The sequence below is a fragment of the Rutidosis leptorrhynchoides genome, chromosome 10 (assembly GCF_046630445.1).
Source record: "Rutidosis leptorrhynchoides isolate AG116_Rl617_1_P2 chromosome 10, CSIRO_AGI_Rlap_v1, whole genome shotgun sequence".
In the NCBI taxonomy this organism is placed as follows: Eukaryota; Viridiplantae; Streptophyta; class Magnoliopsida; order Asterales; family Asteraceae; genus Rutidosis; species Rutidosis leptorrhynchoides.
In genome coordinates, this window is record NC_092342.1 from 43,207,329 (window position 1) to 43,223,806 (window position 16,478).

The following is a 16,478-nucleotide window of genomic DNA, read 5'->3' on the forward strand; positions in this document are numbered from 1 at the left end:
AAAACGTATGTTGATCAGAGAAAACTACGCTTGATTAGCGGCATAGCCGTGATGTTGACCGTATGTTACAAACCAAGCATGGACGGGTAATCCTGCGGTCCAACCGTGATGTTGATTGTATGCATGCTCTTTGTTAAAGCGACACGTTTTGGTTTAGTCATTGTGTGTTTTGGTTATTTGCTAGAGAAAATGTAGGTTCATGAACACACGTTTTTACGTTAATAATATCATTACTCAGGTTGAATGTCATCATTAAAACATCAAAACATAGATTAACGTTAGATTTTAACCAATAAAAATTGTATTTTATTACATTTTCTCTGAAACTAAACTTGAAACAATTAACAAGATGTATTTTTTTTTTTTTTTTTTACAAATATAAGAATTAATGTTGATTTACTCCAAGACCTTTAGTGAAAAAATATTAGCCACTTGCTCTTTAGAAGGCACGGTAACAATTTTAAGAACACTAGTTGCACATTTTTCTCTTACAATATATAATCAATTTCAAAATGTCTAGAAATTTTATGAAAAACTGAATTACCAGCTACAAGTCATGTATATATTCCAAAAATAACAAAAATAATATCCAGCCGACACAACTGAGATATACAGGAAGACCCCTCCAACTTTGACTATAAAGCATCCAAGCTCCTTTTCATTCAAAAAGACAGCAACTAAAGTCCAAATAATAACAGCAACAATCAACCAAACTCTACACTACTAGTCCTACACTCACGTAGATATGAATACGGATGATAAAATAATTTTCAGGTTTAGATTGTATTTCATAACACCTAGTAATATATTAATATAATAATTTACAAAAGTTGACAAAAGATAAAATACAACATATTAAATATAAATAATAATAAATATAAATATATGTCTCCTTTCCCTATATTGATTACACTACCTTTCCACTTTTCTTTCGTATAAAGTGATCATCATTATTTACATATATGGAATAACAGATAGGTCTCATATATCATCTCTCTCTATCTATATATAGCGTATCTAATTCCAACAATTTTAATGTGAGTGGGTGACTGTTTGAAACAAATTGGTTATGAAGAGTTTAAACGATGAAGGTTGTTTCTGTTATTTTCACCCAGATGAAGTGTTTGTTGGGGTGTGTCCTTCATGTTTATACGAGAGGCTAATTGTAGTTGCTGCTAAACGACGTCGTCTAACAACAACTGCCCGTCTTCGTTTTTACAAAAGTAATATTAATAGCTGCAAATCACGAATTAATCTCCCCAAGATGTTTGCTTTGATTCATCGGAAAACTAAGAAACCGCTTCTGGATCTCAAACTCGATGATGATGATGATGATGATGCATCAACCAATCATGATGGTACATATATATATTCCTACATCTTTAACATTTCATTTCTATATATATATATATATTTTTTTTGATGAAATACTATTTCAAAATCTGATACAAAGTAAATTTGATATAAATAATAGTTGGTCAGGGTCCGAGGTTGAAGTTATCTTTTAGGATGGTTGTAACTATTTACTTTTTGATTGTCTTATTTGTTTATAATATTGTTATCTTGCAATAATAAAAAAAAAATTACTCCCGTATTATTTTGAATAGTAACAGAGGACGTACCATAAAAATATATTGTTACTATGCATACTATTTTTCGCGTTTCAAATGCAAATAATTACACATACACCCGTCACAATATAAAGGACTTTTATAAGTGTTAACTTTTGGAAAAAAACTTATTTTCCAACTTTAACTTAATTTCATTGATAGAAAGAAAGGTTGAAAATTTAGCTAAAAAGGACTTGAAAGAATTAAAATTCAAAAATTTCTTAACTACATGCTCTTATATTTGATGATCAAAGAATTAAAGTCAAATCAAACTATGAAAGTATTTGATTACGCCATATGTTGCTCCCAAAATATCTACACTTTATTATTGAAAAAAACCAAATAGTAGTTACTCTTCATCAGCTAATGAACAATACCATATATATGAATATGACTAATATAATATTATAATATAACATATAAAGTATATAATTATATACTGTAATAATAATTGAAATAGAGGACATAAGTCAAAGAACAAATCTCAAAATATGATTAAAGATTATTAGCATTTTAATACGATATGGGGGGTATCAGGGATTATGATGAATATAGTAAAATCCAAGTTTCGTATCTTGTAAATCTCGTCATCCAACTCCACTCGATGATTACGAGACGGTACTCGTATACCAAATGCTAGTGTAAGATTGCTTGTCATGATGTCTTTTTTAAAGGAGTCTAAGTAGCAACTTGACCAATTTAATATTTAATGTGCGACTTCATATTAAATCCACGTAAAACGTAATTTCTTACTTTACATCATCAAACTATAATATACGATCTTTCAATTGTAATGTTAAATAATGTTAACAATTAACAAATTGCTCTATTAAACTTTTGTTTTAATATATAGTATGATATGATATGATGATATGATATGAAGTATGAAGTATGATATGATATGATGATAAATTATAGGGATGGCAATGGATATCCATAGATATGCACCCGATCCGATTCATTTGTAGTGGATATGGATGATGTAAATGGACGAATAATGGGTATGGATATGGATATGGATGATATAAATATTTCGTGGAGTGGATATGGATGACAATTTATCATCCATGGATACATCAATTACCACCCGAAATACAACTATAATATATACATATACATCTACATATCGATATACATATACATATACATATACATATAACCTATAAATTCTTAAATTATAGACAAAAATAAGAGTTATCGTAGCCACAAATATTAAATTATTACTAACAATATTAGAAGTTACATATTTAGATTAGTTAAAACGTATATTTACTTATATTATAAAGTATTTTGCTTAATTAAATTCACAATCGACGACAAATTACAATCAAAACATGCGCAAAACATGTGTAACAAACCAAAAACATAACGATTGAATAGTTATATTTGTTATAATCTATAATTAAATTGTCAAAAACCTCGTTAGATTGACATTTAGATTGATATCCAACGGATATCCATTAACCCGCTAAATTCAACGGATATGGATATGGACGGATGAACTTAAACTAAATGGATATGGATGATCGAAAATTAAATGGATATGGATGTGGATATGGCATCATCCGATCCATATCCGATCAATTGCCATCCCTAGATAATATGATATGATGGATGGGAGAATGACTAATTTGATTCTATTTGTAACTTGGTTTTCTATTTTGTTAAACATAGAGGTAGAATATCTATTAGTTAGAACTCTTAGTTGTTTAAACCTTTGTAATATAGAGGTAGAATAAACCTTTGTAATTATCTATTATAATTCTTTGATGGAGACTTTTTATATATATGTTCACTGTTAAAAAAACACTTAAGAGAAAAATGTTCATATTCTAATAAAAGTGAAAAAGTTCAAGAAGTAGGTTAGGCTTGATGGTGACAATCAACAACTGTTTTTTCTTTCTTATTTTTTAGCTTGTATTATCCTACTTGTTATAGTTATGATATTCTCACATGAAGTTCTAGGCTGAAACTTAACTAGTAATTTATCTTACTGTAATACTGAATGCGTAAAAAATGATCACACAATAATTGAGTTCGTTTGTGTACATTAGAATAAAACTAGAAAAAATCCGACCGCGCGTTGTTGCGGTTGTATTCGACGCGCGGTCCAATTTGGATATACGATGTCCGTTTCGCGTATAGTTAGTCGTTTTGTATATGTATATATATGTATGTAATATAACCCGAAATATTTTTTTTAACGATGTCCGTTTCGCGTATAGTTAGTCGCGTTGTGTTCGTAAAATTATTTCGAGTTGAACGGTGGTCTCGGAAAAATTTAACTCGCACCGAGCGTGAATATAGGGCCCGTTATTTAGTGTTTTTTTAACGATGTCCGTTTTGCATATAGTTAGTCCCGTTGGGTTCGTGAGATTTTTTCGAGTTGAACGGTGGCCTCGGAAAAATTTAACTCGCACCGAGCGAGAAGATAGGACCCGTTATAAATTCGGGTGGAGTAAGGTTTTTTTATTTTAATTAAATTATAAATTTACGTTTTTTACCCCTGAAAAAGTGTAAAGTTGAAGGGTTGTTGTGTAATTTGTGCGAAAGTTGGAGGACCATTTGTAGTGTGAACGCAAACTCAAAACGACAACGAGGTAAAACTGAAACGACCAAATTTGGGAGGAGGTTTAGTATGTAGAGGAGGTTTAGTATGTAGGAAAATTTGGGAGGAGGTTTAGTATATAAGATTAATAATAATAATTAATAATACTCACCTCCCCAAATAGTATGAAGAAAAATAATTATATATATATATATATATATATATATATATATATATATATATATATATATATATATAATGATCAATGAGGAAGTAACCAATCGGGGGGAAGCGGGGGGAAGCAAAAAAAAAAAATTTCGTTTTTTAAAAAAACTTTGTTCACGAACATTATAGATTGGATGAAAATAAGAACATTTAGAAAAGACACTTCGTGATGAATGTTATTATTTTGGCGGGAAAACGATCGACAAAAATAACATTCAAGATAATATTGTTCGTGAAGAATGTTAACGTTTTTTTTCTTCATGTTTTGTGAAATAAAATTTAGCCCGATTTAGAGTTTAGGGTTTAGGGTTTAGGGTTTGGTGTTTTGGGTTTATTCCATAAACCCAAAACACCAAACCCTAAACCCTAAACCCTAAACCCTAAACTCTAAACCGTTCGTGTTAAAAACTCAATCTAAATCTTAAATCTAAACCCTAAATCTAAACCCTAAACCCTAAATTTCTAAACCCTAATATCTAAACCCTATAAACCCTAATATCTAAACCCTAATGTCTAAAAGCTCAACATACGCTCGAAAAATACGATAATTGTTATATATTACTTCTTCGAGCGTTTTCCCGCCAAAATAATAACATTCATCACGAAGTGTCTTTTCTAAATGTTCTTATTTTCATCCAATCTATAATGTTCGTGAACAAAGTTTTTTCAAAAAACGAAAAAAAAAATTGCTTCCCCCCGCTTCCCCCCAAATGGTTACTTCCCTCTTGATCCTACTACTATATATATATATATATATATATATATATATATATATATATATATATATATATATATATATATATATATATATATATATACGAAATAATATATTATATACTTGAAATAATAATTAATGTAACAAACCTATCAAACATTTACTCATAAAATTCGATCAAAGATCTTTGTCTACAAATGCCACTACAAGAAAATCATTTTTTTCCGACACTGCTTTTACCGGCGATGCGATATAGTTGGTAAAGGTTACACTAAACGACAGAATAATAACTTTTTTACTTGCAGTTGGTCAAATTTTGACTGAAAAATTTCCCGATGAAACTTCCTCGGTAAATGATTTCATTTCGTAGAAGTTTTTGACTAAAAAGATGCCTCCAAACTTTTCCCGACGATTTTTCGTGAGAATGTTAACATCGTAGGGAAAGAAGTCAATAAGGTAGATTTAACAAGTCAAACAGGACCTACATGTAAGGATGGCAATGGATCGGATATGGATCGGGTGACGCCGCATTCATATCCATATTCATTTAGTTTTTGTTCATCTATATCCATATTCATATCCACATACATTAAATTTCAGTTCATTTATATACATATTCAGTGGATTAAGCGGGTTAATAAATATCCATTGGATATTAAAAAAATATTGTATCCTAATATGCGATGAAAAAACAAAAACGTAGTATATTAAAAATAAAGATACCATGAAAGGTTTAAAGTCTACCCACAAGAAAGTGTAAATCTTTATCGAAGATAGAACACAATTTGTTGAATTTACTATTAAACATAGATTATAAAAAACTAAGTATGTAATTTGTATGTTTATTTTGTTATATATACGTGTTTTATTGTAATATATCATAGTGATTTTATTATAAGATTGAAAGAACAATGTAAATCTAAAGGTAAATTTATTTATAATAGTAAATATGTAAGCATATATCTATATTTATATATTTGTATATGTATTTAGGGTATTAATGGATATATCCATGTATGAAACTTTTCATCCATATCCATATCCATTTAGGTTCATCCATATCCGCATCCATATCCATTTAAGTTCATCCATATCCATCACGAAGCGGGTGGATCAGATGGATATCCACATGATCGAGTGGCCATTGCCATCCCTACCCACATGTTATTGCAAAAACTAAACAGTGTCGTCGAGAATAAGTTTCCCTTACGAAGTTTTGCAGGTAACATATTACTGAAGACTTAGGGTTAATACCGACAATTTGTCGCCGACTCGCCGGCTTCTGTTGGTAAAAAAAAAAAATCCCCGTCCTTCTAGTGTGCTTTTCGTAAATAACCTTTTTCTTTATATTAATAAACGAGAAGTAGGCCCTACGCGTTTCAATACGTCTGTTGCAGTTGTTATTGACGGGAGTTTGTTGTCATAGCTAATTAATATATCATGTGTTTGCATACAGCTACAAACCATTTACACTCCATTCCATTCATTTACAACCCATTCATAATCCATTAGTAGTTACGAGTTATGGCTTTTTTAACAGCATTTTGTGATCAATCAGGGGGACTAAAGCACCTACGCGTTTATCCCCCGCAGTTGCATAACCCGCATCCAACTGTTGAATCAGGAGGAAACTCGGCCCAATCCGAGGGCATGGGAGGTAAAAGCCCCCTCCCCTACTGCCCCCGCAACGCGATGTGCGAAAGGCACCCTTGGGTGGAATTCAAGGGTTAATGGGCAACTTATGTTAATCATGGATAATTACAAAAGATCTAATCTCCAATTATTGCGCGCATAGCTTTGTTAAATTTTATTACGCGAAAATTCACTAAATTGTTTTAACTTTTTTACTCCTCAAATTTAAATTTAAAAAAGAGTTACTACGTATTAGTTATTTCAACAAGATAGGCAGGTAATGTAGATTTAATATTATGATAATTATTGGATATTTAGAAATAATCTAAGGATATAAGTCGTAAAATAATAAATCACTTCATAATTTTTGCTCAAAAACAAAGCTCCATTAGTAGCTCGTGGAAGCTCCGTTTCGAATATAATTTGTTGCACTTAACTCAAAAAATTATTTCTAATTCAACGGTAATGATGGTAAAACCCAACTCGTGACGAAGATTTAATCCCGGCAAAAATTTTCGTGAGTTTATTTAATAGGTTTTATATTAAATAAAACAATTACATTTAATACTCCCAAATTTAAGTTTTATACCCTTGAAAAATTACCCCTTACACCTCTAAAATTACATTTTTAATCCCTCAACTAAGTCATACTTTTTGAAAGGTTCCCCTCCTTAAAATAACATGCAAAAATTCCATTTTAATCCATGCTTTCCCTATGTTACAGGGAGTGTTAATTATATTGTGAAACTTATTAATGAATATTTGTAGTTAATTTATTTAAAAGACTAAAATGATATTAGATTTATCATTCCCTGAAATGATGCGTATGATCAAAAAAAGGACACGTGATGTGTTGGTTGAATGATGATTTTTTTTGGTTATATATACTTAGAGTAATTAATATTAAAATAAGAAATGTAAGAGTTAAAAAGTTTTTTAAGGAACATTTCTGAAGGTTGATATATTAAGATACATACGGGTGTTCATTTTAAGTTTAAGATATTAAAATTTCAATGAATGAAACATTAGAAAGATCAAGAATACATGACATACACTTTCAAAGTTGAGATTATGTGTTCTGATCCATAAAGTTGAAAAGAAAATTCCCCTCTTGGCCTTGAAGATTCACCGGCGATAATTTTAATCATTCGCAAAAAGAGTAGTCGCCCTAAAATTAGTCGGCTCGTAAAACAATTCGATACACATGTAAAAAGTATAAAATATAAATAAAGACGTTATTTTGACGAATATAACTGACGGAATATGGATCAAGAAAATAAGTAATGACATATGATGATGTTATAGAAATATTATGTTTTTTTTCAAGACTTAAAGGGTTGTTAGTATTGTTATTTTTCAATTTATATATATTGGTGTTAATATTATGTTTAAGAAGATATAAGTTGTTTTACTTCAAAAATGATATAAGAAATCGGGATTTATAGAAATAATAGATCCAGATAATTTTAGTTAAAAGGAAGATGTTATTGGATGAAAAGGAAATATGAGTAAGATAAAGTTGTTTTGAAAAGGAAGGATGCACATGGAGAATGAGTTGTGATGTGGGGCAAAAGAGAATGGGAGTGGGAGGGGTTGTGCTGTTGGGTGTTAGGAAGGGTGGGGCTAGTCTTTTAATCTAGAGATCAATGTTGTGAGCTTTTGTCGTTAAGGGCCCTATGGTATGGGGGTTTTATGTATTATGTATTATTATATTATCATTTTAACTCAGATAAAAATATTCTTATAATAAAATATAAGATATAAGATTTTGTTAACAACTTTTAGGATAGTATAACAGGGACCCCTCTCTCTTATTGAACAATGTCTACTCTGCTTACTTCGATTGTAAATACAGTTTTAGAAAATCTTAACGATCAACTACAATTTATTACCCCTTTAGGTGAAGAAGAGGATGACTTTGAATATACGGTCTTGTTAGTGCATATTTATAATCTCTAGCTCGATTGTAATTCAGTCATATTATGTTGAACTTTTTAATGGGACTTGTGAGTATTAAATGATTGATATTGTGCGTGAATGTGTTAATCAATAGTTAAACTGATCAGACAGTCGATTGAATGACAGAGTCAGTCGATCAACTGAAGACATTGTCAGTCGACAGTACAAGGTCGGTGTAAGTTGATCTTTGATCGACTAAACACGACAGTCTACCGACTGTCGCTGCGGACAATATAAATACGGGTTTCGTGTTTCTTTGTTAGTTTACACACTCCCACATAACCCGTTATTCGATTGAGTCTAGGTCTAGTTTAGTGTTTTTTCGTATCTAGATCGAGTCTAGATTGATTCTAAGGTCCAGAAACAACGTCTACACGAAGATATATATTTCATACCTGCGATGCGTTGTCACAACTTTTTCTTTGTAAAATCGTCCGAACCACTTATGTGGTACTTTGAGATGAAATGAGATTCTCTCCTGTAACATGACTCATTATTATGTTACTTTTTGTACACAAATATAATTTGATTTGAAAATAAATAAATAGAATACATGATGGACCGTCTATTTTTTCTCTCACAAAATCTTCTAACATGACTAGTCATGTTAATCGTAAATGGAGAGAATGTTTAACCCTTTGAGATTACTGTTATTCTTATTTTAATAATATGAAATCTGAAATCAGTTGACAACACATAGACGATGTCTTGTGGGCAATATTTGCAGACTCGTTCATTTCAATAAGGTTTGATGATAACAAAATTGTTGGTGCTTGGGAGAAAAAGAAAGATTGCAAGAGTGTCATGGAACATACAAGTCAACCACAATGGTCTTCGATTACGTGGCGGAAGCATATTGGCCATGTTTTTCACCTCATTAGATGGAGAAAATCAAATAGACAAGTAGGAAGAAGTGAAAAGGTGGTGAAAGGAGGTCATCCACTGAGAAACCTAACTGGGTAGTGAGTCATTTGATGATATAGATGACTTTTTAAAGTAAATTACGAATATGCATTACTCGTGGGATTTTAAATATTTTGAATAGAGATTTTGCATATGTTTTGTACACGTCATATGTTTTTTTTTTTTTTTTTTTTTTTTTTTTTGAAAGGCAAACTCACACAACCACCTAAATCTAACTCGAATATATACACCACGAATTGTCCTAAACATTACTCGAACCCTCAACCTCAAGGTTGTAAGGGTGACCTCGATACCGTCAAGCCATTGGCTCTTTGGTGTACACATCATATGTTGTTGGTATTAAGATTTCATTTGAACCGTAGGGAACACTTACAAGATAACTTAATCAAAGTGCATACATTTATATAAGTAAAAAATTCAATATTCTTAATAGAAAAAAAAAAAAACTATTTTATTTAACCATTTTATTTATGATTCACTTAGAGTAACAACAATGATGTTAAGGCATGTTTGGTTAAAAGCTTTTTGAATTTTAACTTCTAACTTTTAAGACAAAGTTAACTAATACGGAGCAAAAACTTTCATTTGGTTAAAAGAGATTGAAGCTTTTATAGAGAGAGAAAAAACTAAAAGCTAACTGAAGTAGCGTTTGAGAAAAAACTTGTAGTTTTTTGTCATTTACTATTTATTTTAATAGTTCAGCTACCCTGTCAAAGACATAAATAGATATAGCTTTTGGTCATTTACTCTTTATTTTAACAGTTCAGCTACCCGTCAAACACATAAATATATATAAAAAGCTAACAACTACCAGCTAACATCTACTAGCAACAAACTAGTAGCTACCCGCTAACAAATAAGGTGCTGTTTTTTTAAAGTTGTTTTTCCTGAAGATCTGCAGATCATGTCTGTAAAGAAGATGTGGCCTACAAGTCTGTATGATGAATAGTGAATAGTGAAGACTGCTTGTTTTAATGTCTACAGAATAACTTAATATTGTCTGCAGCACCTAGAAGCATATTTCTAGGTCTGCGAGTTCACAGACAGAATAAAACATTATTTTATCTCATGTCTTCAGAAAAACAAATAATCTGAAGTAAAAATGTCTGTGAGCGCACATACATAGACATAATAAGATCTGCAGACTAAAAAAACAGACGACGCCTAAAAGTTACTAGCTAAAAGCTACCAGCTAGTTTTACCAAACATACGCTAAGACATTCATAGTCATGTTAATCCAATAATGATTTAGCTTAGTACATCTATTTTATATGGAAGTTGATGAGGTGGGCTTAATTCTTTACGTATTTAAAAAAAAAAGTCCCTGGCGACTGCCGACTGTCGTAATCTATTCGTGCTTTTCTACTCTTCGATCTGTTCTGTGGTTGTGTAATCGGGTCTCCTCCCTCATGGGAAGAATTCTGGGGGAAAAAGAATAAAAAACCTCCCTCTACGGCAACGACATCGTCCTCTAGGGTTTTACGAAATCGTGTACTTGGTGGAGATATAGCCGATGTGGTGCCTAACGTTGGTATTCCTGATGATTCTTCATCGGAATCCGGAGAGGATCAGGTTTCCAAGCCTGATGTCGCTGATGCGCTAAAGGATGGATTGAATACGAATGATGCTGCTATTTACAAAATCGATGGGGATCATTCCACGTAGCCAATTGATATAATTGGTGGTGGTAAAGGGCTGCTGTCATCGTCTTCAAGGTCCATGAAGGTGCCGGATGGTAATCAGGTTGTAAACCCTAGTGCAGATGCTTCTTCTAGGATGGTAGATCAGAATGATGATCTACCTACACCTACTGGTCATACTTTACTGCCAGAAGGGTATCATGATCGGTCCTTATTTAACACGATCGTTTATGCTTAACAACGTGAAAGTAACCATATCTGATTGAAAAATGAGATACTTTGATGTGGTTTTGTGTTTTATAGGTGAGAAATGAAGTTAGTGCAAAAAGGTGCGAAAAACGGCATTTGAAGTCGAGTTGTGAAAAAGTTGGAAAAATCAGAATTTTTACACTGGAGAAAAATACGCCAGCTTTCAAGTTTTTTACGCCAGCTTTTACGCCAATGTTAATATGGGCGTAAATTACGCCAATGAAAGTTGCAAAATCAGGGAAAAAATCATTTTTGGGCGTACAATTACGCCAAGTTTTTACGCCAGTGCAAATATGGGCGTAAATTACGCCAGACATGGCATAAATTACGCCAATCCAATTTCGCTGATGCCGGATTTTGAGATATTTTTGCTTTGGGAACAAGTTATCCATTCCCTATATAAGGGAAACCCTTAGCCACGAATTGGGGATCTTTTTCCTCAGTTTTAGAGCCCTAATTACATACAAAAACATCACACAACATCATCAATCAAGGATTCAAGTCAAGATAAAAGGCGCGTTCATCATGATTCATCCTCCTATCATCATGTTCTTCATCATCATCATACTCGGCTAAGTTTTATTCTTTATTCCTTCCATTGAACAATTGGGTATTTATGATTTCATTCAAGTATTATGTAATTCATGATTTGTAATGAGAATTGATTTATGATTTATGAATTGATTAAGTAATTGTTTAATGCAAGTTTATTGATCTTTATTATTACAAGACAAGTTATTGTGATTTCATAATTGTTCTAAGTCCACATAGTGTTAATTTAGTTAGGGATAAAGACATTTGTATAAATTGCATAACTTGTGCTCATGATAATGTTTTTAATGAACCTAAGAACTCATGTCTATGTGACTTAAACGAAGCTTGATAAACATAGTGCTTGTTTGAATGAATTATACCAATTGGAATTTGGAAGGGATAAAGTTCTTTACCTATTGATCACAACACATCACTTTTAATTACTAGTTTCAAGCTCTTTTCTTAATCTTCATAAAGTTTAAGTCTTTTTCATTTAAAGTCTTTTAATTAGTTTGAATTTAGTTTTAAATTGCAAAACCAACTCCTGAAAATTGCTTGCTTTTAACCACAATCTCCCGTGAAACGAACCTTACTTGCCCTAACTAGTTTAAGGTAATTAAGTTATTTTTGGTTGGCCCTTCGACACCGATCAAATTTTGGCGCCGCTGCCGGGGAGTGTGCGCTTGATTGCAAGCTCTTATTTTTAATTGCTTTCTTTTAAATTTTGAAAAAGTCATAAAAATTATTAAACTTGAAAAATCCAAAAATATTTTCTTTTTGTATTTTGTTTACTTTGTTTACTTTAGTGCTTTCTTATTTTGTTCGACTTTACGCGTGGTATCTTTTGTTTTTGTGCTCGCAGGTTAGTGTTTGCAAACTCTAACGATGGCGGAAGGAGACACACGTGGGGTGGATTCGTACTACCAACCGGGTGATTACTAAGATCACTTGCCAATTGTTTATCCCGCTCCGAATGCGGATAACAACAGAAGATTTGAGGTTCGCCCTCAATTGATTTCTATTTTTCCAAACTACCGAGGTATGGCAACGGAAGAACCTTATGAGCATATCACCGAGTTCAATGAGATTTGTGCTACAAATCAGGTAAACGGGTTCACGGATGAAGAGGTACGCCTTCGCCTATTTCCTTATTCTTTAAAAGATAAAGCAAAACGTTGGTTTTTGTCTTTACCCGCCCGGAGTATCACTACTTGGGCGGTGATGAAAAAGAAATTCCTTGAGGAATTCTACCCGATAAGTAAAACTTCGGATATGCGTATGCAAATAAAATCTTTTAGACAATTTCCAGGTGAACTTTTTCATGAAGCATACGAACGTCTGAAGGAATTACTTCGATCTTGTCCTCACCATGAAATACCGAAATGGGAGCTTGTTAAAGTTTTTTATGATGGTCTTGACTCACAAAATAGACAATTCCTATTAGCGTCTAGTGGTGGTGTGTTTATGACTCGAAGTAGTGAGGATGGGTGGGCATTTTTCGAGCAATTGAGCAAGGGTTCAAAAACTCAAGCTTCGGTTGCACGGAAAACTCACAATCCTTCCCATGTTAACCACGTTTCTAACTTGGGAGGTTTGACTAGGAATTTAGAACAAGAATTAGATGAGATAAAGATGTTTCTTCCCATGTTTAACAACCCGAACCAGGGCGGTAGTGTTAATTCTGTGCAGGTTCGGGATGTGTGCTCAAATTGTGGAGATCCATCTCATTATGCAAACGGTTACAAAAAGGGGATAACATTAGGGATGGATGAGCAAGTGAACGAGTTTCAAGGGCGAAAATATGATCCATATTCCAACACCTACAACCAAGGATGGAGAAATCATCCAAACTTTAGCTCGGACAACAACCAATTCCAAAGGCAAAACCAAAACTTGTCTCAAAATAATCAACAAAGTCAATCCTCAAGCACGGATGCTAGGATGAAGTCATTCATGGAAGAGATAAAGAAGACTTTGGAAATTTAAAATAAGTCAATTGCGGCATTGGGTAAGCAAATTGGTCAAGTGGCGGAGGAAAAGGCAACACGAGAATCAAATACAATTCCGAGTTATACATTGCTTAACTCCAATCATGAATCACAAGGAAGAGGAAATGAAGTGAACATGGTGGGCACTTTAAGAAATGGAAAGGCATATGATAATAAGGTAAAAATGCCCATGAAATCAGAAATCAAGTATGGTCCAGGTAAGTCTCATACTTTACATGATTTGAGTAATAATGCTAATGAAGTTCCGGTGGATTTTGGGGTTGGGTTAAATGTTGAAAAACCGGTAGTTGAAAAGTTTGAGGAAATGGATATGGAGCCTGACACTATTCCATTTCCTAAGACTTTGGAGTCCCCTCACCAATTCCCTTATGGGAAAAAGGGACCAAAAACAGATGATATGTGGGAAACGTTTAAACAAGTAAAATCAATATTCCACTTATTGATGCAATCAAACAAATTCCTGCATATGCTAAATTTTTAAAAGATTTGTGTGTTCAAAAACGGAAACTCAATGCATCATTGCCCAAAAAGGTAAAATTAACTGAAAAAGTGAGTGCGGTCATTTCTGGTTCACTTCCACCGAAGTTTAAGGACCCGGGGACACCATTAATTTCGGTTACGGTGGGTAATGTTAATGTCAAAAAGGCTTTATTGGATTTGGGGGCTAGTATTAACATACTTCCATCAAGTTTTGTTGACCGGTACGAGTTGGGAACTTTAAAACAAACTGATATTCTCATCCAACTTGCGGATCGATCAATGAGAACTCCAAGGTGTATGTTAGAGAATGTGATTGTGAAAGTTGAGGACTTTTATTACCCCGTAGATTTTATAGTCATGGACATTGAGACCACTTTTAGGGAGACCCAACCAACGATCATTCTTGGTCGTCCATTTTTTGCCACAATTGATGCTCTTATCAATTGTAGAACTGGGGTTATGGACATTTCTTTTGGTAATAAGTGATCACGGATTAATATCTTTAATTCATTACATACACCGAATGTCCAGGATTGTTTTGTGTTGGAAACTAACCATGAACAGGTTCAAAAGTATGCACCGGATGTGAAAGAGAAAGAGGAGGTAAGAAAATTTAGTGAAGAGAGTATGACGAGTGAATTCATGGAATCTCAAATAAGAACTAATGTAGAAATTTTGATGAGTCAACAAGAGTCGATCCAAAATCTTGAGCGCGAGTTGAAAAATCTGAGTCAAGTTCTTGAAACCAAGTTGAGTTCGTCTATTACTACCACTTGTTCATTGCCGGTGAAGGAAACCGTAATGGCAGTATCCACATTTATTGGGGTAGATGAAAAAGTTTCTAAATGCGAAGAGGATGAACAATTGGTAACTCTGAAGACGATTAATCAAGTATCTAGTGATAATAAAATGACGAATATGTGTGTTCGGAATGGGTTTGTTGGTGCACTTGAAGAATCTAAAGAGTTCGATGGGAAGGTAGTCAAAGTAATGGGAGGAACCGTAGAAAAACTTGTTGAAAGGTTTGGAGGTCAGAAGATAAAAATGTATAAGAATGTAAAGGTGAATCCTCAATTTGATTATGAGGTGTCTTCCAAATTAGAGGATCTTGAAAAGCATAAGTGTGGGGGAGATAATGTAAACCCCCCACATAGTTCTGTGAGGCATGATAGTGAGCGTAAGGAATATGGGGATGACCAGGTGATTGATCGTTCTATGAGAAAATTACATAGAAGGGTCCATGATGCTAAGAGTAGAGGAGACAAAAGTTTAAGTAACCGTCTTGTGTGTAACTTGTCTCCTAAAGAAAAAGATAAATTATTTGAGTTAATGCAAGTCGCTAAGGAAGATGATGCATGGTTGGAGTCTAAGTTGAGAAAAGTTAGAGTTAATGAAGATTCTCACAAAGCGAGAGAAGGAGGAATCTTCTACAGTCCCGGAATTAGCTGAGGTAGAGAACGAGTCACGTGCACGACTCAGGAATAAAAACTGCACGAACTATGTGTAGAGTTTGTAAGTCTCCTTTATTTTAATTTTACTTTATTTCTAATTTATTTATTTAGTTAAATGAACTTTGTAGGTATGTCCACTGCAAGCCCTCACGAGACAAAACTCGTCCACCCGAGGGAATCGGGTGGTTTAAAGGCTTCTTGCACATGCTAAGTGCAAGCGGGATCCCTATGAAAGTGGGCTAGTTAGATTTTATGTTTTCTTTTGTTTTTGTTTTGTAAGAATAAAGTTGGATGGAAGGAAACATGTTATGTGATGAAATGGGGAGTCAGTGTGCTTGTTACGGTTGTTATGGAAGTTGATTTTATCCCCGGGTAATATTGTTCTTTTTCTTCTTCTTTTTGTTTAATTTCCTCACTTTTTCAATCGAATTAATTTAACATGCATACGAGGACGTAGCATGGTTTAAGTGTGGGGGGAGGAAGGAAATTGCACATTTGGCTT

General features: G+C 33.2%; 2 protein-coding genes across 2 annotated transcripts; both read left to right on the forward strand.

Moving 5' to 3' along the window:
- Positions 1–929: 929 nt before the first annotated feature.
- On the forward strand, positions 930–9,765 carry LOC139873430 (uncharacterized). The gene is made up of 2 exons (XM_071861359.1): positions 930–1,358; positions 9,417–9,765. The coding sequence occupies exons 1-2, from the start codon at positions 1,070–1,072 to the stop codon at positions 9,650–9,652; spliced, it is 525 nt and encodes a 174-aa protein (XP_071717460.1). The 5' UTR covers positions 930–1,069; the 3' UTR covers positions 9,653–9,765.
- Positions 9,766–13,077: 3,312 nt separating this feature from the next.
- Positions 13,078–14,022, forward strand: LOC139870222 (uncharacterized). The gene has a single exon (XM_071858057.1). It carries the CDS (start codon positions 13,078–13,080, stop codon positions 14,020–14,022), a length of 945 nt encoding a protein of 314 aa, XP_071714158.1.
- The last annotated feature ends 2,456 nt before the right edge of the window (positions 14,023–16,478 follow it).

Bases quoted from the DNA above. Each gene is read 5' to 3' on its own strand.
- LOC139873430 (XM_071861359.1), top strand. From the start codon at position 1,070: ATGAAGAGTTTAAACGATGAAGGTTGTTTCTGTTATTTTCACCCAGAT. The intron at 1,359-9,416 runs GTACATATATAT...CAATATTTGCAG, and splicing joins TGCATCAACCAATCATGATG to ACTCGTTCATTTCAATAAGG.
- LOC139870222 (XM_071858057.1), top strand. From the start codon at position 13,078: ATGGCAACGGAAGAACCTTATGAGCATATCACCGAGTTCAATGAGATT.